This window comes from Gopherus evgoodei, chromosome 3 (genome assembly GCF_007399415.2).
Source record: "Gopherus evgoodei ecotype Sinaloan lineage chromosome 3, rGopEvg1_v1.p, whole genome shotgun sequence".
In the NCBI taxonomy this organism is placed as follows: Eukaryota; Metazoa; Chordata; order Testudines; family Testudinidae; genus Gopherus; species Gopherus evgoodei.
The window spans coordinates 108874250-108900562 of record NC_044324.1 but is presented as its reverse complement, the minus strand read 5'-3'; the positions used below and the strand labels follow the sequence as shown (position 1 = coordinate 108900562).

The window sequence follows — 26313 nt, the reverse complement described above, 5'->3', positions numbered from 1 at the left end:
CACAGATAATCATGGTAATTACACACACAAACATAAGCCTGCAAATACACAAATTCTTCCGTGCAGACCTCCGGCTTCCGAGTTCAATCCACTGTGTCTCTAGACAGATAGCATTTTGAGAGCTCAGAAATGTGCATGTTCTGAGTATTGTCCAGAACTGTGAAAAGTCTGTAGAGAGCATTCCTGACTGCAGCATGTCAGGCATCCATGGGCCTTGAAATATAAACTACTGAAAAAAAGATGCAATAAAGTCACCCATAACTAGAAGCTATGCCATTCCATTCATTAAAAAAAAATCTAGCTGGGATATGTAGTGAGTTGTATAGTTGTGGTGAAATAGGCACGGAGTATGAAAGAAGAAAAGCTGAAAGTTCAGAAGCTCCACAAACTCAAAAGCAGTTTTGGTTTAAAAAAAAAAAGTGAGATTTTGCATGATAGTTAGGAATTAGTCAGCAATCAGAGTCAGTACAATAATAGAAAAATATCCCACTCTGTGACTAATGTACACCAAAATGTGTTGCCTAAAATCTATTTCATATTCAACTGTCATTTTATTTTTATGAATTATCAGGATGTGAGTAAGTTTAATAAATATGAAAATGTATTCTGTGAAAAATATCATTTCTTGCCACTTTAATAAGAAAAGGGAAGGGGAAAGCTGCTTACAGCTGTAAGTGGTACATTTAAATGCAGCGAGTGAATTTATAACCCCCCTGAAGTCAATGGGAGTTTCACCCAGTATCTTTCTTTGCTTCTTATTGGAATTGCTGCCTATCTAACTACAAAGGAGTTGCCTGCAAGTATTAGAGATTAAGGTCCACACAGTTCACTCACACTGCATGTGTTTATTAGTGTGCATTTCTCCCTGTTAAATGGGGTATGTGGCAACCTCTATTGATGCATATATAAGGAAAAGAGCCCCATCCTTCATATATAAAGCCCATACAAATACATTGTCTGCACAAGGCATACTTATCAATCAAGCAAAAGAATATTTCTGTTGGCATGTTTGCTGCAGTATATTTCCCATCTTACCTCTCCATTCTCCAGTGGTTGGATCTTGGAGTAAAATGAAGTGCATATAACTTCATCATCTTTTGCATAGGATGGAGGCCCTCTGCGCGGATGAATGTTGTAACGTGTCAAGCATTCTGTGTCTGTTACAGCATAATACTGCCATGGCTGATAGTTAACACCATCCAGTGAACGCTCCAAAATCCAGTTCCCAGGTCGAGGGGCATTAGCTGCTTTCACAATAACATAAGCAATCTGGAATACCTGGAGAACCAATTAAAAATATACGTAAATGTGTATTTATATATTCGTTTTCTGCCAAAGTAAAAAAGCTAAATATAGCCAATTCTTATTTGAGAATTTTTCCCTGAAAATGAAAGGAGGCAACACCTTGCAGTGAAACTCTTTGACAGTGAAAATATCCCTTCTCCAGTAAAATTTCTGCAAGAAAGAAAGTTCCACTGAAACAGCCCAGACTTTTTGAAGTGTGGTAAAAAATAACCCTCCAAAGTCAATCTAACTCACTAGAGAATTGCCAAACTTCTCCTTCATTTTCATTTGAAATATTCAAAATTTTATCTTTGCATATGGTATTTACATGTGTACAATTTACTATATATCAGTATGTGCATATATGCATGCATTTGTGCATACATACACACACACCCCTTTTGTAACAGTTACCCATTTCCCAAACTCGATTATGATTCTCTCTTTTAAGTGAAACTCTGTGGTTAAGACACTAGTGGGTAATCATGTCATATGAAATCTCTCCATAAAACATTCTTGGCCACATCACATGGTTTCTGTACAGCTGCCATAAATAAGCCTTATAGGATAGAGATACATGATACACTTGTGGAACTCCTTGCCTGAGGAGGTTGTGAAGGCTAGGACTATAACAGATCTTAAATGTAGGAATGGTGTCCTTAGCCTCTGTTTGTCAGAGGGTGGTGATGGACGGCAGGAGAGAGATCACTTGATTAGGTTCACTCCCTCTGGGCACCTGGCATTGGCCACTGTCAGTAGACAGGATACTGGGCTGTACCTTTGGTCTGACCCAGTATGGCCATTCTTATGTTCTTATGAAATGTCACTATAAACAGAATAATAGCATGTAATCAACACATTATTGTCTGCTTCATCTGTCTTTCCAGTTGATTTATCAAGGTTTTTTTCTGCTATTCTGGTTGCTGGGATTCGAGCCACAAACAGTAGTTACATTTGTAGCTCCAGAACGACATTTGCTAATGATGCATCATCTTTTCCCCTAATAACATACAGATACCAGAGCGCTAACAATGAAGCAGAGGAGTGACAGCATAGGTCCCTGTTAGAAGTGATGAATGCACAGTGAATTAATAGTTAGAGTCACCTTTCTATAAAGTAATGTCGTGAGCACATACAGAAGAAGGCCGGAGGGAGAATATTGTGCTAATTTCTGGCTTAATAGCTTCAATGTTGGATTTGGGAGAGTAACTCTGAAGAACATATATGACGAAAAATTATCAGATCTACACCTCAACTCCATCATTCTGCCCTCCAGGCATATACCAAGAACAAAATAGTTAAGATTCACAGTGCAGTTTCAAGAGGTGAATTCTGCCCTCTGTGAAGCCCAAGTATTAACAATGCTTGCAGAGCTTTGGGATGGGATTAGGGGCAGGCAAGAGTAGCTCCCTGTTCTCTGCCCTCTTAAAAAGAAACTCCTGCAGTAATTTCAAGCACCATACTGTCACAGCACTTGCCATCTGTTTTTCAACTTGAAAAACATGTGTATGGGAGTGGATTTGTTGAGGGTTGCCTTAGATGGTGAGTATTACTGTGTCCACTCATGGCATTAGAACTTGGTTATGAACACTATTCTTGGTGGATGTATATCAGCATATAAACCAACAAACCCCTGAGCTAGGAAAGACTAACCGCACTATTCATTGCTCTCGTTCAATCACTCTAATCCTATTTCATACATGCCCCTTACTCTCTTCATTGTTCCCACTTACTGACAGATTGGATTGCAGCCATAAATTACAGCCACACCAGATCACACTAACATATGTCATTTACTGTAAATGGTGTAAGATGGTTTAAAAATAGCTAAACTTTATTTTATCCCCTCACAAAATTATGTTGTTGGGAAAGAAACAATCTAATTGGAGTGCTCAATAATTTTTTTTTCAAACATCATATTGTAATTGTTAAGAAAAAACTGCATTGTCTAGGAGACCATTTCTGATATATTCATTCAGAAAGTTATTTTGGACTTTTTTTTTGCATGGGTAATGGCTCCATTGAACTAAATAATTTCATATTACACTAATATGTCTTATCTAGTCCAGCCATGTAAACTTTTTTGGCTCAAAACATCCAGTCCAGAGATCTCAATGTGAAGTATTCCTAACAAATGCTTTAGTATTTGAGTTTATACTCGAAGCTCAGATATTAGGACAACAGCAGAACTGCTGAAATCTGTGCAATCTCACTGAAATACATGATAGCAAATGAGAAGTGTATTGTTTGGTCTGACAACCCTACAGTATTCACTGAAAAACAGAGATGGACTAGGAGTATTTTCTAGTGCTGAATACCCTCACTCTCCAATATCATCATCGCTCAAATAGATGTTCTCATTGCTGCAAAAACTGCTGCCAGTGTTCACTTAACACTCTCAGTTGTGTTGGGCTCTGCAGGGCTAACAGAAATAAAGGAAAGTAAAAGGTTGCTTTTACAACTAAAGTAAGCAAACTTGTTGAGTATGAAGGTGCCATTTTATAATCATTCTTCAGATTGAAATCATACTTTAGTAAGTGTCCTGTGTATACTGCAGAAGACTTATCCTAATTCCTTTCTCTTGTATTCCATTGAGATATTGCACATTATGGATGAGTTATCAGTTGATTACATATCTTTTGGTTTTGTTTGTGTTAAGAAAAGTACAATAAAGTTTGGAAGAAAATATAAAGGGAAAGAAAATAAACAGTTGACATGCTGCAGCTCATGGAATTTTTTTCTTAACTTAAGAAAACACTTTAGTGTAATACATAAAGATTCATTTTGAAACACACACTAGTTAGAGTTTTGAGCTGACCCAGAGCATTGTCTCTGTCTTGCCTTTGATTTGAGAATTCCAGAAGTAGCTTTTGAAATGATGCCAAATTATTTACATTCCATGGAGTTATGAAACACATTCCATTTTTCTAGTTCATGTCTCCATTCATCAGCTGACCCGAAAGAGGGTGTCTTTGTAATAAAACAAGATTATTCCTTCAGGCTGGGCCATGCAATAGAATAGCCTAATTTGGGAATTAAATTAATTTATTCCTGCTTTTCTTTAACTCCACAAAAGAATGTGGACTAAATGGTCCCATTTGGACATAGACATGCATTGGGAGAGTTGTGGAAGTGCACACCAGTAGGAGATCAGGGAGAAACAATTTTTTTTGAGCAGGCTGGCAATGCTACAATATGCACCATTAAATAAGTAAATGTTCAGTGTCAGATACCTCAGTTGGTGTAAGTCAATAAACTCCATTGATTAACACCATCTGAAAATACACACACACATACAAAACATGATTGAACAGTACTCATAAACACAAAGCCAGGGAATTTTCAGTGGATAATGTGGGAGGCTTGGCAAGAAACCAGGACTCAGGAAGATTTTGAGGGGGGTACTGTGGGGCACTGGTGGGGTGTGGCAAGATGGGTAACTGAGAGAGAACTCTCAGCTAGTGGATAAACGAGGTTTTCTAGTTCAGGTAGCTTGTCAAAGACGACAGCCATCCCACCTGAATTAGTGTAAGGCACTCCTGGTGTGAGTGCAACCTTACCTTAGTGTGGGTAGACTTGTCAATGGTGCTTCAGTTAGCACAATACAACCAACTGGAACTCAGCGACTGTGTGCTCAAATACAGATAAAACCTAAAGTATTTTTGAGCTTTACTGCACTTATGTCACATTGTCATCATGTTTATTTCACAATGACACAAAAAGTGAACCAGTTCTACTAGCTGGAGTCAAAATTCTTAGCGAAATGTTCACTCTGAGCTTGTTCCCAGAGGGTATTTCATGGAATACATCTTTCTGATTGATCGGATCAGTAGGCTGATACATGTAAATAATATCATAATAGTTCAATCTTAGAGTATCTCTCTTTTTACACAATTCCTATGGAATACAACCTGGTAATCAACGTTTGCCAATCTGAATGTGAAAAAAGAGCAGAGCAGTACCAAACTGCCTAGTGGCATATAGCAGCCAATTAGCACAGCAGCCACTGTATAGATGGAGCTGTTTCCAGTTACTTCATTCATGTGACGATAACATAATTAGTAGGGGAATACTCTAAATAGCCCTCTGAGTCTCTCCCAAATTATAGACAGAATGGGCCTCATGATGATATACAAAATGAGTCTTGGGTCTCATTTTCATTGCTAATTATCTCAGCAGCAAAGTCTTCAAAACACACATTGAAAAATACACTTCCATATGTTACAGCACTGTCTTCTCAAGAATGGCTCAGAAGATATAGGAAAGTGTATCCTACTGTCCAGGATAATTCGCTACACTAATATCATTCAGATTGTGCTGAAGTGAATCATTAACCTGCATAAGGTTAGCCAATGAAGCAGGAATTTCCTTGTATGTTACTCCCACCAGCTCGTCTATTTCAAAAATTAATCCATCAGCTAATAGCATTTTTTTTGTAATTCAGAATAGCATCACAAATTAATTACCAATTATAATGACCAATTATATAGAATATTGCCCAAAATCTCAGAATCCTCATTCCGAAAAACAGGGCTAATGTCTCAGAGTTATACCAACAATCTGAGGCAAAATGTTTCTTTACTTGTTTCTTTCTTGTTATAGCTCTCTCTTTGATTTTTCTTCTATACATCAATCAGGTAAACTGTAACATACATGTGGCATTCAGAATTTGGACAAAGGTTTATATTCTTATTTAGATGCATAAGATGTATGAACATAATTAACCTCATTCCACAAATTGTGTTGATAAATCTAAGAGGTTTTTTTTCCATACATAATTAATTTTTAATCCTTATGGTTGCAAAAATATCCTCCTAAACTTAACACCAGCATTGTTTATAGTCAGTTCATCTTCCTGAATTTACAAACAGGCAACCTAAAACAACTCTGATAGGTATGAACTACCCATTCATCTCAATAATGCATTAACTCTGGAATGCAATGATAATAAATGGGATGTCAACATTGTTAACTGTTTTACTGCTGATCATTTTACAAGAAACATATACTAATGCTGGATGCAGTGGTGGATAATGAACCAGGACAAAGGGATGTTTCAGTATTTAAGTTGCCCATATCTGAAAACTTGGGATTTCTCTAGCACAGACATGGGCAAACTACGGCCCATGGGACTGTCCTACCTGGCCCTGGCCCCTCTCTCACTATGCCCCTCCACCACAGCCATGCTGCCACATGGGCTGCACTCTGCTCCGCTGCTTCTGCTGAGCAGTGTGAGGAGCGCAGCTGGCTCTGGCCAGGTGTTGCGGCTGCAAGCTCCTGCTGCTGGTAAGGGGGCGGGAGGGAGGAGCTTGGGTAAGGGGGCGGGGGTTCCTGGGGGGCAGTCAGGGAGGAAGGGGCGGTTGGATGGGGCGGAGGTTTTGGGGGGGCAGTCAGGGGATGGGGAACAGGGAGGGTTGGGAGGGGAATCCCAGGGGGCCTGTCGGAAAGCAGGGATGTGGATGGGGTCAGGAGGGCAGTCAGGAGACAGGGAGAAGGGGGAGTTGGATAATGGGGTAGGATCCCGGGGGCAGTTAGGGGCTGGGGGTTCCGGGAGGAGGTGGTCAGGGGACCAGGAGCAGAGGGCAGTTGTATAGGGGGTGGGAGTCCCGGGGGGGCTGTCAGGGAGCGGGGGTGTGGATAGGGGTTGGAGTAGTCAGGGGACAGGAAGCAGGGGGTGTTGGATGGGTCAGGAGTTCTGAGGGAGGCAGTCAGGGGGCGGGAAGTGGGAGGGAGCAGATAGGGGGCAGGGGGCAGGCTGTTTGGGGAGGCACAGCCTTCCCTACCCGGCCCTCCATAGTTTCAGAACCCCATTGTGGCCCTCAGGCCAAAAAGTTTTTCCACCCCTGGGCTAGCAGCAACACAGATAAGCTCATGAAGCAACTCAGCCTGGAGCCAGTGAATCAGGGCTGACATAAGCAGCAAGAACATTTCCTGTTTCCACTGTTGCAGAATGCCTTGCAGAGGACCTTTACTTCTGAGGACATGGGAAGAGTAGACACCTCACCCTGATTAAAAAGGAGGGACTAGTCCAAGCCCAGATGATACTTTGGTGATGAGTAATATTGAAATGCATATATTAGTAAGAGAGGATCTCAGAGCCAGCTGGGGTGAGAGAGTAAGGAGTCCTCAGATGAATAATAGTATTCTAATAGTCAGATTTTTGTGCCGAACATCACCCGTGCATCAGGAAATCCAAATATAATCACCATCCAAATGAAATTAATACAATGTCAATTCCTGTACTACACAGTTAGTTTCCTATCCATATTTTAAAATCATCATTAACAGTGTATACTGCTTTCTTGGTATGCAGAACAACACATCTCTCCACTGGATGAAATATTAGACCTGCAGTGTTTGTCATTTTGTAATAGTTTTGCTTTCTAATGGCTTTTACATCTGAAAGAAATACTAAATCCAACTACTATTGATAGCTATTAAGCTGGTTTTTGATTAGTACTTGGTGTAGCAGCTCATGCTTTTGAAGACAGCCATCATGCACTCAGTTCCCTATGCCCCATGTAGGAAGTCATTTGTCGATTATGGCATGTGGTCAGAGACCATTACAAGAGTTTAAATCATGTGCCTCTTTCATTTCTGACAGAAGATAGGAATCTTTCACATCAGAATTTTTAAAGTAGTGGATATTTTAATAAAATTAGCAGCTTTCTTCACGTCAGCAACTTTTAAAACTATAAAGCCCAATTCAGATGTGGAAAAGAAACTCATTTAAGAATTGCATTTCTCTCAGAACTCCTCAAGCTGCCATGTAAATTTCTTGCTAACACTTTGTCATGAGAGAGACAGTCACATCACTTTCAAACATTCTGCTCTCACAGTCAGAGAAGCTATAATTGAAAATGCCAGCATGGGGAAAAAAGATGCTTAGCAGGAGTCAACTAATATCAATTTAGAGAACCGAACAGCTCCGTACCATGCTGTAGTTTGCCTTCTAATGACAGTATCTCTCTCCTGCTCATCTAAGTTGCTGCCAGCTGAAATGCTCCTACCAGATGGGGAGCTTGGGCTTAAAGCAGCATATGCTTGATTCCAAGGTAGTTTCTCTATAATGTGACAGACTTCACTAGTTACAACTGATGAAGGTGGGACTCTTTGTCCTGTTAAAATATCATGAGGAGAGTGTCACAGAAAATAAGGTGCCAGTGAACAGATTTTGGAGGCAAATGTGGGAAAAGCTTTGACATAGTGAACCCCAAAAATCTAAATATCTGTAAATCTATCCATTTTCCAATTAGAAATTGTATTTATCTTCCTCATGAAACAATAATATTCACTCATATGGACATTTCAATTCTGTTAATCAATACAATCAAATGTATCATTTGAGAAATGTACCCTAAATAAGAATATAAAAATGCTTTTTTTCCTGGTTCCAGCTTTCTCCACTACCACCACCTTTAACCATCAGAGTGACCACAGAGCCTCTAAAAAACATGTTCTTCTTAAGAAAACTAGATACTTTACTAACATAACAGCTCTCACATTTTGATAATGCTCTAAGCAGTAGAGCAATAGAATTCATCTCATTATTGTAACATTTAAAGGGGAAGTCTACCAAAATAAAACAAAACAAAAAACAAGCACTCTGTTAAAAGCCAGAGCACTGCAAAACCAGACCTGACTCCCAATCTGTCCAGATGCTGAATACTGAGGCCTGGTCTACACTACGCATTTAAACAGATTTTAGCAGCGTTAAACCGATTTAACGCTGTACCTGTCCACACTACGAGGCCCTTTATATCGATATAAAGCGCTCTTTAAATCAGTTTCTGTACTCCTCCCCGACGAGAGGAGTAGCACTAAAATAGATATTACTATATCGGATTAGGGTTAGTGTGGCCGCAAATCAATGGTATTGGCCTCCGGGCAGTATCCCACAGTGCACCACTGTGACCGCTCTGGACAGCAATCTGAACTCGGATGCAGTGGCCAGGTAAACAGGAAAAGCCCCGCGAACTTTTGAATTTCATTTCCTGTTTGCCCAGCGTGGAGCTCTGATCAGCACGGGTGGCAATGCAGTCCCAAATCCAAAAAGAGCTCCAGCATGGACCATACGGGAGATACTGGAGCTGATTGCTGTAGGGGGAGACAAATCTGTTCTATCAGAGCTCCATTACAGAAGACGAAATGCCAAAGCGTTTGAAAAAAATCTCCAGGCTACACAGTGCTGCATGACAAGCATAACAGAAAGCCAAAGAATCAAATGGACGCTCATGGAGGGAGGGAGGGGGTACTGAGGACTCCAGCTATCCCACAGTCCACAGCAGTCTCCAAAAAATATTTACATTCTTGGCTGAGCTCCCAGTGCCTGTAGGTTCAAACACATTGTCTGGCGTGGTTCAGGGTATAGCTTGACAATTTACTCCCTCCCACCCCAAGTGAAAGAAAAGGGAAAGAAATCGTTTCTTGACTTCTTTCAGTGTCACCCTATGTCTACTGAATGCTGCTGGTAGATGTGATGCTGCGGCAGTGAAGAGCAGTATCCGCTCCTCTCCCCTCCCCGGTGGCAGATGGTGCAGTAGGACTGCTAGCCATCCTTATCATCAGCCCGTGAGTGCTCCTGGCTGGCCTCAGGTGAGGCTGGCAGGGGGCACATGGGTAAAAATAGGAATGATTCTCGGTCATTCCCAGTAGATGGTACAGAACGGCTGGTAACTGTCCTTATCATAGCAACTGGGGGGGCTGAGCTCCATCAGCCCCCTCCCTTTCCTGTATAAAGAAAAGATTCTGTACTGCCTGGACTATCATAGCAGCGGGATGCTGGGCTCCTCTCCCCCACACCGCTTAATGTTCTGCCTGGACTGTCATAGCAGCGGGAGGCTGCCTCCCTCTCATTTTATCTCACTAACAAGTCACTGTTTCTTATTCCCGCATTCTTTATAACGTCATGACACAAATGGGGGGGACACTGCCACGGTAGCCCAGGAGGGTTGGGGGAGGAGGGAAGCAACGAGTGGGGTTGTTGCAGGGACACCCCCTAAAATGGCATGCAGCTCTTCATTTCTGCGGGATCTGACGTGGAGCAGCTGTGCTCTCTGATACACTGGTTCTCTAGTACACTTGCCCCATATTCTAGGCAGGACTGATTCTATTTTTAGATACCATAAAGGAGGGGTTGACTCAGTGAGTCATTCCCATTTTTGCCTTTGCACCCCCGGCCGACCTCAGCCAGGGGTACCCATGATAGCAGCAGACAGTACAGAACGACAGATAACCGTCATCTCATTGCCAATTTACAATGGCAGCAGATGGTACAGAATGACTGATAACCGTCTCTGCTGTCATGCAAAAGCAAATGAATGCTGCTGTGTAGCGCTGCAGTATCGCCTCTGTCAGCGGCATCAGGTAGACATACGGGATCTCAACCCAGAAGTCCAAGCGGTGGGGGAGACTGCAGGAACTATGGGATAGCTACAGAATAGCTACCACAGTGCAACGCTCCAGAAATCGACGCTAGCCTAGGACCATGGACGCACACCACCGAATTAATGTGCTTAGTGTGGCCGCGTGCACTCGACTTTATACAATCTGTTTTACAAAACCGGTTTATCCAAAATTGGAATAATCCCCTAGTGGAGACATACCCTGAGGCCACGTCTACACTACAGCATAAAATTGAAATTATTAAAACCGGTTTTATAAAACTGGTTTTATAAAATCGATTTTACGCGCCCATACTAGGGCACATTAATTCGGTGGTGTGCGTCCATGGTCCTAGGCTACCATCGATTTCCGGAGCTGTGCATTCTGGGTAGCTCAGTAAAAGAATGAGACCAATAACTTCGATTTCCATCCACACTAACCCTAAATCGATATAGTAATATCGATTTTAGGGTTACTCCTCTCGTTGGGGAGGAGTACAGAAATCAATTTTAAGAGCCCTTAAAATCGATTTAAAGTGCCTTGTAGTGTGGACGGGTACAGCGTTAAATCGATTCAATGCTGTTTAAATCGATTTAATGCTGTAGTGTGGACCAGGCCTGAGAGACACATTCAGCTGAGTGAGGAGCATAAGTGCCAGCATAGTTTCTAGCAGCCTCAGTTCTTTGTGATTCTCTCTACTTTCTGAACTTACTGCTTAGTTGTCAAGGCCTATAAAGGATTAGTTGCTGTCTCTGGACAACTTTTGCTGCTTCTTGTCTTTAGCCTTTATCAAACCAGAGTTTAGGATCAAAGTTAGTCTTTCCCAGTCACTTCCCCTGTATTACAGTGGGAGAAAGCAACTTACATTTCTTTATTTCCTATGGCTCTACATTTCTTTCCATGGAGAGAACAAACAAAAGGAAGTATTTTTTTCACACAACGCAGTCAACCTATGGAACTCCTTGCCAGATGATGTTGTGCAGTAGGCCAAGACTATAACAGGGTTCAAAAAAGAACTAGATAAATTCATGAAGGATAAGTTCATCAATGGCTAATAGCTAGGATGGGCAGGGACGGTGTCCCTTGCTTCTGTTTGTCGGAAGCTGGGAATGGGTGACAGGGGATGGATCACTTGATGATTACCTGTTCTTTTCATTCCCTGGCATTAGCCACTGTCGGAAGACAGGATACTGGGCTAGATGGACCTTTGGTCTGACCCAGTATGGCCATTCTTATATTCTTATTACTTTCAAGAAAGACAGGCTGGGATGCTTTTTTTTTTCTTTGCAAGCCAGAACTGCACTCATGGTGGGGTATAGTGGGAATAAGGGATGTTAATTTTGAGGCCAATCCAGCTCCCATTAAAGACAATGAGAGTTTTCATGTGCTTTAATGGAAATTCCACTGGGGCTCCTCTCACCTACTTCATTCCAAAGTGAGCTGTCTGAATGCTTGAGTTGTTGGCAGTGATGGCAGCAATTCTACAGGTGCCATTTGAAACCTTCTGGAATCCATTGATCAGGAGTTCCAGTTATTTACAATGTCACTCTCAATCTCAGCATTGATTATAGAGTCAACCCTACAACAATGAAAGATCATTTAGATTCCAATAATGACTCAAAACACCATCAATAATATCCTCCACTTTAATATATGCTTTATTTCCACCACAGGAACCTTAATATTAACATCGAAACAAATAAAACTATTTTGGTCAGATAAAGGTACAACATGCACTAAGCTATCTTACCCAAAGAAAGCCTAATTTTCTCACTGAAATTGTTTAGGATTTGCTTTATGTACAAGTGACAGCAAGTTCGCACAACATTAAACAGTTTTATGAATGTGAAATCTAAAGATTTTATTCATTTTTATGATTTCTGTACTTTTCTATTCAGTGGAAAAAAATTACATGAATAGTATATAAACAAATGCTTATTTTTAATCTTAGGTGACACCCATCTGTTACCCACTTTGGAAAGGATACAGCACATGTCTGTGAAACTTCTGTACCACTGAGCAGAAAGCAACTTTAATATAATTGACATTTAAAATCTTTGTATGTTTCTACTGAAATCTTAGTGAGTATGCTTAGACTGTTCTAGTGAAAATCCGACTGTTTTCAAATAGACTGGGAGGGGAGGGTTACTCTTAAAACACCAAATCCAAAAGACTCATTTTAACTTAGGGATAACATTTGCAAAGGGATCTAAATGACTTAGGAGTGTGTGTCCCATTCTCAAAAGTAATTTAGGCATTTAAGAGCCTGTGTCTCATTGACTTTCCATGCAACTTAGGTTCCTATGTGCCTAAGGGTACGTCTTCACTACCTGCCATATTGGTGGGTAGCAATCGATTGCTCGGGGATCGATATATCACGTCTCATCTAGACTCGATATATCAATCCCCGAACGCACTTATATTGATTCCATAATTCCACCAATCCGAACGGAGTTGCAGAATCGACAGAGGGAACCGCGGACATCGATCCCGCACCGTGAGGACAGTGAGTAATTCGATCTTAGATACTTCGACTTCAGCTACGTTATTCATGTAGCTGAAGTTGCGTATTTAAGATCGATTTTCCCCCGTAGTGTAGACCAGCCCTAAGACACTTCTGAAAACAGGATTTAAGCTCCTATATCATTTAGACACTTGAAATTATTTATGTAGACACATAAATAATAATAATATGAATGGATAAACTGAATAATAGAAGAAGTACTACTGAACTGACACAAACCTTCAAACAAATCTCCAACTCAAACTGCAGATTGTCATATGACCAGAAAAAGTTTTGTTAAAGTTAAATTATACAGCTGTTTGTTTTCTTTAATGGCTCCTCATCTCTGCTCTTCTTTGCTTCACCTGGGACTGGAAGTGGAAATACTGTAAAAGACAGTTCTGGCAGTGTTTCCAACCCGGCTGATGCCAGGGAGCATTAGAAATTTCACACAAAAAAGGTTATGAGATTTGCAGTTCAGAGAAATTTGTGCACATTCTGCTAAGCATCTGAATTTTTGGGTGCTTAACTGAACCAAATATTTTCAAAGTACTTTGAGGACTACTTTAAATATAAGCACAAGATAGCATGGATGAGGTTGGGGGGTGAAGGACCATAAAGAATGGACTCTCCAATGAAAAAGTATTAAGAGAAATTATGTCATCCATATAAAAATAATTTCCCTAGGAAACTGTAATATTTCAAGATCAAGAGTCAAGCAAAAGCTGTTCCTTGGCAATAAAACTGTAAACTTTATGTAAGGAAAGACCAAACCTCTACTATCTGGTGTTTAGAAGAGACACAATAAATATCCTCCTTGTTAAGTATGTTCAGTGACTTAGAATATCAAAGAGCAAGAGGCATGTGTTAATGAGTGTCTTTTCTTTTTGTTTAAACTGAATCACTGAAAAGTGACTCCCCGAGCACTTCTGCAGCACACTGCTGCACATGGATTTAACTGAGCAGAAACAGAGAGTATTATTGCCTGCAACAAATGAATTTTCCCATCTTTAAAGGAAAAAGGCGCACATACACATTCCTCATCTTGAATCAATAAACCTTGGGTGCCTTTCAACAAAAGACAGTTACTCACCTTTGTAACTGTTGTTCTTTGAGATGTGTTGCTCATATCCATTCCAGTTAGGTGTGCGCGCCGCGCATGCACGTTTGTCGGAAGATTTTTACCCTAGCAACTCCGGTGGGTCGGCAGGTCGCCCCCTGGAGTGGCGCCACTATGGCGCCTGATATATACACCTGCCGGCCCGTCTGCTCCTCAGTTCCTTCTTGCCGGCTACCCCGACAGTGGGGAAGGAGGGCGGGTGTGGGATGGATATGAGCAACACATCTCGAAGAACAATAGTTACAAAGGTGAGTAACCGTCTTTTCTTCTTCGAGTGATTGCTCATATCCATTCCAGTTAGGTGATTCCCAAGCCTTACCTAGGCGGTGGGGTCGGAGAGAGCTGTCGCAGAGTGCAACACGGCGGAGCTGAAGGCTGCGTCATCCCTAGATTGCTGAACCAGGGTGTAGTGGGAAGCGAAAGTATGGACAGAAGACCAGGTTGCTGCCCGGCAGATTTCCTGAATGGGCACATGAGCAAGAAAAGCAGCCGATGAGGCTTGAGCCCTGGTAGAGTGCGCAGTCACGTGGCCCAGGGGGGCGTGCGCCAAGTCATAACAGGCGCGGATGCAGGATGTTACCCATGAGGAAATCCTCTGCGAGGAGACGGGTAACCCCTTGACACGTTCAGCCACTGCAACAAAGAGTTGGGGGGTTTTGCAGAATGGATTAGTTCGCTCTATGTAAAAGGCGAGCGCCCTACGGACGTCCAGTGAGTGTAGCTGCTGCTCCCTGCGAGTCGAATGGGATTTTGGGAAGAAGACAGGTAGGAAGATCTCCTGGTTAACATGTAAAACCGATACCACTTTGGGGAGAAAGGCTGGGTGCGGTCTCAGCTGCACCTTGTCCCTGTGGAACACAGTATACGGGGGATCTACTGTGAGGGCCCGAAGCTCCGAGACCCGTCTCGCTGATGTGATGGCCACCAGGAAAGCGGTTTTCCATGAGAGGTAGAGAAGGTAGCAAGTCGCTAATGGTTCAAATGGAGGGGACATGAGCTAGGTCAGAACCAGGTTAAGGTCCCAGGTAGGGGCAGGGCGGCGAACCTGGGGGTAGAGACACTCCAAGCCCTTAAGGAATCTAGTCACCATAGGGTGAGAGAACACCGAGCGGCCATCCCCCCCTGAGTGAAAGGTGGAGATGGCCGCCAGGTGAACCCGGAGAGATGATACCGCTAGGCCCTGTTGCTTGAAGGACCAGATGTAGTCTAAGATATTAGCAATGGAGACCTCGGTGGGAAGAAAGTTCCGTTCCAAGCACCAGCCGGTGAAACGCTTCCATTTTGCCGAATACGTCGCTCTAGTGGAAGGCTTCCTGCTGCCTAGGAGCACCTGCCGCACTGGGGTAGAGCAACGGAGCTCAGACCGGGTCAGCCACTCAGGAGCCACGCCGTGAGGTGGAGCGATTGAGGATCCGGGTGACGGAGCTTGCCGTGGGCCCAAGTGATCAGATCCACATGAAGGGGCAGAGGGACAGGGTCGGCTATGGAAAGGCCCAGCAGCATGGAGTACCAGTGCTGCCGGGGCCACGCTGGAGCTATCATGATCAAACGGGCCTTGTCCCTGCGCACCTTCAATAGGATCTTGTGGACGAGCGGAAACGGTGGAAAGGCATACAGCAGGTGCGTCATCCACGGAACAAGGAAGGCGTCCGCCACCGAACCCGGTGAGAGGCCTTGAAAGAAGCAGAACATGTGGCATTTCCTATTCCCGCGGGATGCGAAGAGGTCCATTCAAGGAAACCCCCACCTCCGGAAGAGCGAAAGAGCAACATCCGGGCGAAGGGACCATTCGTGGGAAAGGAAGGACCTGATGAGATGATCTGCCAGCGTGTTCCGAACCCATGGGAGAAAGGACGCGATGAGGTGAATAGAATGGGCTATACAGAAGTCCCAGAGCCGTAAGGTCTCTTGACACAGGGGAGAGGATCTCGTGCTGCCCTGCTTGTTTATATAATGCATGGTCGTCATGTTGTCAGTGAATACCAAGACACAACGGCCCTGCAGATGCGGACGAAACGCCTGACAAGCAGGACAGACCGCTCTCAACTCCCGGACGTTGATGTGGAGGGCTAGCTCGCGAGGTGACCACAGGCCTTGGGTTTGCAGGAGCCCGAAGTGAGCCCCCCAACCCAGGGAGGAGGCATCTGTTGTCAGGGACACCGAGGGTTGGGGCGGATGGAATGGGAGCCCCGAACACACTACAGAAGGGTCCAGCCACCACTGGAGGGAGTCTAAGAAGTCCTGGGGAATGGTGACAATCATGTCGATAGAATCTCTGGCCGGACGGTATTGTGCGTTGAGCCAGGACTGGAGGGGTCTTAGGCGGAGTCTTGCGTAGTTCGTTACGAATGTGCAGGCCGCCATGTGGCCCAGGAGGGTAAGGCAGGTGCACACCGAGGTCAGGGGCACTGCTTGCAGTCTCCATATGATGGCTGCCATAGTTTGGAACCTTGACAGAGGCAGAGAGGCTTTGGCAAGAGTGGAGTCCAGGGTGGCGCCGATAAACTCTATCCTCTGTGTGGGGATTAGCGTCAATTTCTCCACATTGATCATTAGACCTAGGCTTAAGAGAAGGTCATTGACAATGCGGATGTGACTGAGGACTTGCGCCTCGGAAGTCCCCTGGATAAGCCAGTCATCTAGGCATGGGAATACGTGTATCCGACTGTGGCGAAGGTGGGTGACGACTACAGCCATACACTTGGTGAACACTCTTGGGGCTGTAGATAGGCTGAACGGGAGGACCGCGAATTGGAAATGTTGCCGGTTGACCACAAACCGGAGGAACCTCCTGTGGGGTGGGAAGATGGCTATATGGAGGTAGGCATCTTGCATGTCGAGTGCGGCGTACCAGTCTCCAGAATCCAGGGATGGGATAATGGTTCCCAGGATACCATACGGAACTTCAACTTTACTAGGTATCTGTTGAGTTCCCTCAGATCGAGAATAGGTCTGAGACCTCCCTTCGCCTTGGGGATTAGAAAGTAGCGGGAATAAAACCCCTTGCCCCACTCGAGCTCGGGAACCTCCTCTACGGCTCCTTTGGCAAGGAGCGCTTGCACCTCCTGTAGGAGGAGTTGCTCGTGAGAGGGGTCCCTGAAGAGGGACAAGGGGGGTGGGAGGGAGGGTTTGAAACAAATTGCAGGTGATATCCAAGTTCCAACGTGCGTAAGACCCAGCGGTCCAATGTTAGCTGGGACCACGCAGGGAGGAAAAGGGAAAGACGGTTGGAAAAAGGGGGGGACGGATCCATCAACGAAACTGGTACAATGCCCACGGGCGCACCTTCAAAAGGAAGGTTTTGGCCTGGAAGAAGGCTTGGAGGGGTTCTGGTTCTGGCCTCCTTGGTTGCCGGATTGTCTGCGGCGACCATTCCTGCCTCGCCGTCTGGCAAAGTCTTGCCTCTGCTGGGGTTGGGGGTAAGGCCGGTGTTGTTGCTGTGGCCAGAAGGGTCTGCGCTGCGTTACAGGTGTATGCATCCCTAAGGAGCGCATAATGACCCTATTCTCTTTTAGGCTTTGGAGCCTAGGGTCAGTTTTGTTGGAAAACAGGCCTTGGCCTTCAAATGGGAGGTCTTGAATGGTATACTGGAGTTCCGGGGGGAGGCCGGAGACCTGCAACCACGAGATACGGTGCATAGTAACACCAGATGCCAGAGTACGTGCAGCTGAGTCCACGGCATCTAGGGAAGCCTGCAGGGAAGTTCTCGCGACCTTTTTGCCCTCGTCGAGGATCGCGGAGAACTCCTGACGAGCTTCCTGAGGGAGCAGTTCCTTAAATTTGTCCGCTGTGGCCCAGGTGTTATAGCTGTAGCGGCTAAGGAGGGCCTGCTGATTGGAGACGTGGAGCTGGAGGGCCCCTGCAGAGTAGTCCATGCGTCTCGCCTCCTTGGATTTTGGGGCTAGGGCCTGCTGACCATGTCACTCCCTCTCGTTCACAGATTGGACAACAAGGGAACAAGGGGGAGGGTGGACATACAAGTATTCATACCCCTTTGAGGGGACCATGTATTTATGTTCCATCCCTCGCGCAGCAGGGGGAACAGAAGCTGGAGACTGCCAGATGGTACTGGCGTTAGCTTGAATGGTTTTAATAAACGGAAGGGCAACCCTAGTGGGGGCATCCACTGACAATATGTCCACCACTGGATCTTGTATCTCCGAGACCTCCTTGGCCTGCAGGTTCATGTTCTGTGCAACACGCCTGAGAAGGTCCTGGTGCGCCCTAAGGTCAAGCGGAGGTGGGCTGGTAGATGATGTTCCAGCCACAGCCTCGTCCGGGGAGGATGAAGAGGAGAGACCTGGGAGGAGTGGGTCTGCGGAGGGCTCCTCCTGAAAAACTGCGTCCAACTCCGCAGGGGGTTCGGGGTCCTGAGGCTGGAACAATCCTTCTTCCGTGGGAGGGGGAGGAGGACGGGAAATCGTGGCCTCAGGAACCCTGTGCTCCGAGACATTGGAACGTGAGGGACCTGGCTGAAGGCCTTGAGCTTGACGGTATGCCAAAGGCGTCCAGAACCCCCACTGCTGCGTTCCATGCTCTTGAGGCTGGGGTTCGTGGAACAAGGTAGCAGGTACGTCCGTGTCCACGGCATATAGGCTATCCGCCTGAGAGGACACAGACGGCTGGCGGGACGGCTGGGGGGGGTGGGGGGCCAGAATGAGGCTGGTATGGGTCCCTCGCCCCCGTTGGTGGAGACCTCCTCGGTGCCGGAGACCGGTACCGGGAATCATGACGGTGCCGAGATCGCGACCAGGACCTTCCACCAGCTCGGTGCCGGGAGGTCGACCGGGATCGGGAACGCCGACAGCACGAGCGGCTGTGGAAGTCTCAGTGCTGGTAGTGATGACTAGAACCGGAGTGGTGCCAAGAGCACCAAGAGGTGGATCTGCGCTGCGAGTACGACCGGTACCGCAGTGGTGAGTGGTGCCGGGACTGCGAGCGGCACCTCGATCGAAATCTTCCACGGACCTGAAGCAGTGCCTGGACCTAGGTGATCGGTGCCGGCCCACCAACTCCAGGGAGGGAGGTCTCATGGCTGCAGTCTTGCCTCTGGACTGAAGAACCCACACCGGCGGTGCCGGAGGTTGAGGCAGAGCAGAGCAATAAGGTCCCTGGCTGAGGAGAATGTTTCTGGCATAGAGGGGACCGTCAGCTCGACCACATGTCTCACTGGGGAGCTCTCCAAGACCGGACTCGATGGACCTCTCGGGGCCGGAGTCGACAGTATCACTGGTGTCGGGGCTGCGGCAGGAGTCAGTGCCGGGCGGTCCGCATGAGCCTGCTTCGCAGGAGTAGAGGAAGCCAATGTTCTTCGGTCGGGACCCTGTGCTGGGGAAGGCCGGTGCCGAGGCGTCTTCGCGGTGCCGGTGCGGTCCGGTGCAGGAGTGGTGTCAGCACTAGGTGCCGAGAAAGGAGGGTTAAGAGCTGCCTCCATAAGGAGAGTCTTTAAACGATGGTCTCTCTCCTTCTCAGTCCGTGGCTTGAAGGCCTTACAAATGCGGCACTTCTCAGATACGTGCGATTCCCCCAGGCACTTTAGGCAGGTATCGTGGGGATCGCTTGTGGGCATCGGCTTTTTACAGGCCGAGCACGGCTTGAATGCCAGCGAACTGGGCATGAGCCCGGGCGCCAGGTGCACGGAAGGGCTAGAGCCCGAACCCGCTAAACTATACACAATAGCTGATTGACAACTATGAACTAATTACTCTATTCACTAACGATACCTATATACAATGAGTGAACAAGGAGAAGCTAGGTACGCGGAGGATAGCTATGCCGCGCTCCACAGTTCCAACGACCGACATGGCGGTAAGAAGGAACTGAGGAGCGGACGGGCCGGCAGGTGTATATATCAGGCGCCATAGCGGTGCCACTCCAGGGGGCGACCTGCCGACCCACCGGAGTTGCTAGGGTAAAAATCTTCCGACGAACATGCACGCGCAGCGCGCACACCTAACTGGAATGGATATGAGCAATCACTTGAAGAAGAACCTCAGGTTCTGCCAAAATGTTTACTTTATTATCACTACACCATTATTACCTTGGGGTGATTCTAGAACACTGCTGGGTTGAGGCTGCTGACAAGTCATCTTTTCAAATGCAATGGTCTGGCCTAGGCGATGTCCTGGCATGTAACCCATATTGTCAGGGATGATGGTATCTTATTAAATATTTAAAATAATATTTACAGTCTAAAATCAGCTAATACAAAAAAGGGCAGGAAATAAAGCAAATGTCAGTAGGTCAGTTTCTTACTATTGACCCAATCCTGCAAGCTGCTGAATTCCTACAGCAAGTTGTTTAGCATCCTGAACTTCCATTAGGGTGCTCATTGCAGAATTAGGCCCTATGACCATAAAGCCAATATACCACCAAAAGCAACTTAATCAATCAATAACCAACCTCCTACTAGGTCTGCTGATATCATCCTGCTTTTATCATCATGGGCTTTCATAACACCACATATAGAGGACTCGTACTTCCTGATAACAGGAGGTGGGGGGGGAGGACAATCTAAAGGGGAGGACACATGACTGCTCCACTTGTCTTCTCTGTCCAGTGACACCCACCACCCTGCGCCTAGCCCGGGGCCACCATGCTCTCCCTACCCCTGTCATAAACAGATAGTTAAGGGTTAATGTCTCTTTTATCTGTAAAGGGTTAACAAACAGGGAACCAAACACACCTGACCAGAGGACCAATCAGGAAACAAGATACTTTCAAATCTCGGTGCAGGGAAGCCTTTGTTTGTGTTTTTTGGGTTTTGCTTTGTTCTCTCTGGGTCCTGGAAGGGACTAGACGTGCAACCAGGTTTCTTGCCAATCTCCCTGCTACAGTCTCTTATATATTCAGAATAGTGAGTATTTAGTAGAGAAGGAGGTTATAGTCTTTTGATTGTTTTCTGTATTTCCAAATGTGTAGTTTGCTGGAAGTATTTTAAATTGTATTTCTGCTGGAGGAGGCTTTTTCTCCAGTTTCTAGAAGCTGACAGACCCTGTAACTTTTACCATCTAAATTACAGAGATAACTTTTACCTTTTTCTTTCTTTTTTATTAAAAGTTTTGTTTTTAAGACCTGTTTGATTTTTTCCCCTTGTTGAGGCTCAAGGGAATTGAGTCTGTACTTAACAGGGAAGGGGAAGGGAGGGGAGAAGGGGGAATCCCTTTGTTTAGATTCACGGAGCTTGAATCTGTCTCTCTCTCCAGGAGCCCAGGGAGGGAGCACCTGGAAGGGAAGAGCAGGGGAGGAAAATGGTTTATTCCTCTGTGTTGTAAGACTCAAGGAATTTGGGTCTTGGGATCCCCAGGGAAGGTTTTTAGGGGGACCAGAGTTCCCCAAAACACTATATATTTTTGGGTGGTGGCAGTGTATCAGATCTAAGCTGGTAATTAAGCTTAGGGGAACTCATGCTGGTACCCCAACTTTTGGACTCTAAAGTTCAGATTGGGGAAAGATACCATCACAACCCCACCAGAGTTACCTATGGAAAATGGGGCACCTCCCTCTCCCCCTACATGTTCAGCCATTCTCCCTGGCAGCTGGGCCCAGGTGGGGAGTGGGAGGGAGCCACTTGTCAAACCGGCTGAAGCTGTCTGCTCTGTGTCATTGCTCCACACAGCACAACAGCTGCCTGACAGAGAGAGCCTGGCTGTGGAGGCAGTGGCCCACTCTTCACCTGGGCCCGGCTGCCAGGGACAGGAGCCAAGAGAGCTGGAAATCTGCCAGGGGGAGGGCTCCAGCTCACTCAGCCCGTGTCCCCGGCAGCTGGGCCTGAGCTGGGGGGCAGAAGGCACTGCCTCCCCATCTGGGATCTGGCAGCCAACTGCCACGCTGCATACAGCAGCAAGCCAGAATGGCAAGCATGAGAAGCGGCTGCTCCCGCCCCTTCTGCTCCCTGCCCGGGCCTACCTGCTGGGGACAGGAGCCGAGCATGCCAGGGGGACAGGTGCAGTGGGAGAAGGACAGAGCTCCTCTCCCTCCCCTACGTGAGGCCAAGTAGAAATCTGAGGAGCGGCTGTACATATACCCACACACACACATACCCCCACCACACACACACACATCACCTGTGACACAACAGCTACCACAGAATCTTGCTGCTCTTAAATTTCTTTTAGCTTTAGCATGGATCCTACATTTCAATAATGATTTTGTGATAAATGGCTGCTGTAATGGTACCACTGCCATATTTTATGACCATCAGCATTCCCATATAGTACACCAGAAAAATCAATTATTAAGGATTTGTTTTTTATTCACTGACAACTGTGCAGTTATAACACATTTCAGCAAGAGGAGCAAAATCTGACCAAGACTTAGATTCTTCTACTACCTGTCATGCTACCAGTCTCTCAGACTCTCTGTGGACTCTGTTCAGTAGAGGACTTGCTAATAAAACACAGTCATAAATATAATCATTTTGGAATGCACCAGTGTGTGTGTGTGTGTGTGTGTGTATCACATTCTGGGGTGCAATCTAGACCAATGAGAACTTGTGTCACCAAATGTTCCGCAACTTTTGGTGCCTCACAATGCTTTGCTGCTGTAGCGTCCAACCTCGGCCCCCTCACAAACAGCCAAACAGCATGCAGGTCATACCCTAAGTTTCTGTGTATCACTTCAGCCTGTCAGCAACACTCCAGTCAACACTCTAGCTTCCACCAGCCTTGGTTACCACTTGCAGGGTGACCCCAACATACCTCCAGTCCTGGATTTTCCCCCAAAACATGTGTTTTGCACTGTTCAGCCCTCTCCTAGACTGTTCAGATATTATAGGTTCATTGCCCCTACACCGGGTCAACATGCAATAGTTTGCTACTTTAACTGAAGTTACCCAAACAATTCAGTTTAAACACAACATTGGATTAGTATTGCTTAAAAAATAAAACAAGTTTATTTAACGACAAAGAGCTACATTTTAAGTGAGTATATGTACAACAGATATTAAAAAAATGGTGACAAAAATAAAGATAAAACTCTTTCTAGTAACTAAAATTTAACAACCAGACTTGGTTCAAGGTAAAATCTTTACCACATGTTTCCAGCAACAGGGCTCACCAAATTCTCATGTCAGAATGCCTACCGAAAATCCAAAAGCTGGTTTCTTTGTCGAAAGAGAGCAAGAGACAGAGAGAATACTTGTGTTGTTTTTGACCCTACATTCATAGAATATCAGGGTTGGAAGGGACCTCAGGAGGTCATCTAGTCCAACCCCCTGCTCAAAGCAAGACCAATCCTCAGACAGATTTTTGCCCCAAATTGTCTCCTCAAGGATTGAGCTCATAACTGTGGGTTTAGCAGGCCAATGTGCAAATCACTGAGCTATCTCTCCCCCTCCTAGTCCAGTCACCCTTTAAAATGCATTTTCTTGAAGGTTACCCTAGATAAAATTCCTTCCCATTGTGAGGACAGACATATGGAGTCTTGTGGTGAGAGAGATTCCATGTTGTTGGTTTGTTAAAATGCAGTTTTTTCTGTTCCTGCTCCCTTCTGTTGCCAAAGAATGGCCACTTGACAGGTGATTACCAGACAAATCTGGGGAGGGGTTAAACCTATTCCTCAAAGACAAAGGACAAGCTAATGCCTCTGGCCAGGTGTAAAATTTGATTGGCAAACACATTTCAGTCATAATTTCAGCTTATGTTCATAATTTTACATATAATGTTGCTACACATTTTACCATATATTATTGATTAGTGAGTTATTAGTTTTCAAATGATACCTCACAAGGCATATTTTGGACAAAGACTATTACAGTAGTGTGCAGGATATGAATACAGGCGTGCATTAGGTCACAGTGTGTCATCTGGGATTTAGAGGCACAACACAGTATTCAGGACACATATCCTGAAACTATCTGACCATTGATAGAAAGGCAAATGCCACTATAGTAACAGTCAGAATGGGAAGGAGGAAAAATAATTGTAACCCTTCTGCCCCTCTGAGTTGGCAGCAACAAGGGCCAGGTTCAGTATCCAGGGGTTCCGTTTCAGTAACATAATGCATAACTGGCTCGAGCCCCCACCCAGTGACCTGGGACACTTACATACCACACCCCCCTGGAAGCCTCTAGGAGGCAATACTTCCCTTCTCGCAAGCACGGAGTCTGAGTGTAGCAAAATCTTTTTAATAAAGGAAGGAATCAATGCAGCATCCCATTAGAGAAACACCACAAACAGGGTTATAACACAAACCATAAACAAAAACCCACCTCCAAGTACGATTGGCAATGTCCTTTTTCCCCCTTAGGGTCTTAAGTCCAATCACCCCAAAGTCCAACAACCCAAAAGTCTCTGGTCAATGCCACCCCAGAGTTCAAGAGTTTATCTGTAGAGGTCCCTCCCCCCAGCCTGGGTAGAAAGGGGCACCTTACGTGGTCCGGAGCCAACTGCCCTGCCTCTCCGTGGGTTCTGCTTCCACCTTCTCCACGAACTGCTCCGCTTTACCAGCCGCTCCGCTCTGCTCCTCCAGCCGTCCTCACAAACTGCTCCGCTCCACCAGCTGCTCTGCTCCATGAGCTGCTCCAGTTCTCCCTGCAAACTGCTCGGCTCCGCTTGCTCTGTGGGCCGCTCCATCCGTCCCAGAGCTACTCCGCTCTGCCAGCTGCTCCGCTCCACCAGCTGTCCAGTGATCCGCTCCAGCCATCCCCACAAACTGCTCCTCTCTGCCAGCTGCTCTGTTTCACAGTATAGCTTCAGGCTCCCCCACTAGTTAGCACAGTACTCAGTGTTCTCAGCTCAGTAATTTCAGCTCTTTAGTGATTTCAACTCTTAGTGATCTCAGCTCTTAGTAGGGGAGCCCCAGTGCTAGTGCACCATTAGCCCAAAGTGAGTTCAGCTCAGTAACCTGTATCTAGATTCTTGAGGGAATAAAAAAATCAACTCTGACGTTCTACAGTGGAGAGAGGAGGGGGTGGAACTGGTACTTCTGGCTCCACAAGGAGACTGCACCATCAGGCACAGATACCTGTCCCCAGCCTCTCTCAATTCACTGGGTTTTGGAACCCATGTCCCTTGTCTAGCAAGTACCACCCAACTGAGGTTGAGTCATTTCTGTCACAAATCAGTCCCACAGCTAGGCAGCCTGGGATGGGGTAGGCGTGCCTATGCAAATACACTCTCTGAAATTCTTTCCACCAGATGTCAGGGTAGAGCTCATCCTGACTCTGCTTACATAATATTAATCAATACTTCCGTCATCTGGGGAAAAAAATGAAACAAGAAACTGAAAGAGTTTCTCTTTCTGAAAATTCTGAAGCATTTTTGTTCTTTGCCAGTATATGTTCTGATGTGGGGGTGAGAAAAACAAGTTAGTACGAAATCTTCCAGACCACAAGGCAATAAAAATTGTGTGGTCTGACTCAGTAATGAGTTCAAGAGATTGGGGAGCATAATTCCGAAGAGATTTATTGGCAACCCAATTACCTAATAAGTTAGCTGTGTTTTCTGTACACAGAGGATATTACGACTCTTCTTGGAGGGATATATTTGCTTCCTAACCAATTTAGGTTGCAACTGAAAGGTATGGCTTCCCTATGTATGTTTTGTCTCCTGGCTATCCAAGAGAAGCCTGTCTTTCTTATGTACTGTCACAAAAGTAGAGATCAACTAGACTGGTTTTATTGACAATCATGTCTTAAGCATTCAGCCGTTAAAAATAGAAGAGCTTCTCTTGGAGAATCCTTTGCTCTAGAACTCCTTTCCCATGGTGGTAAGGAAGAACCTGCATTTGCTAATCTTGATGAAAGGTTAATCTATTTGCTTGGACATTTGTCTGAGGAGTAGGAGTGTGGAGGAAATAGTAAATACTGTATTGTTCTGGGGCAGGACTCTACTGGGGTTGACATTATCAGCAATGTATGTACATCGTTATGAATTTTGTAAAAGCATATTTTAAACAAACAGAGGAAAAGGCAGGGAAAAATACAGAGTAGGAGGTATGCTAGGTACAATACACACTACAGAGGTAGTGATTAAAAAGCTAACTATGTTGTCAAAACACTTACCACAGTTCTGTTTGTTTT

General features: G+C 45.5%; 1 protein-coding gene across 1 annotated transcript in view; it reads right to left on the bottom strand.

Annotated features, from left to right (window-relative positions):
* LAMA2 (laminin subunit alpha 2) overlaps positions 1-26313 on the bottom strand; it is a 377975-nt gene that overhangs the window by 317693 nt on the left and 33969 nt on the right. The window contains exon 5 of the mRNA XM_030558337.1: positions 1036-1278. Within this exon, the coding sequence (XP_030414197.1) occupies positions 1036-1278 (243 nt within the window). The remainder of the gene's footprint in view (positions 1-1035; positions 1279-26313) is intronic.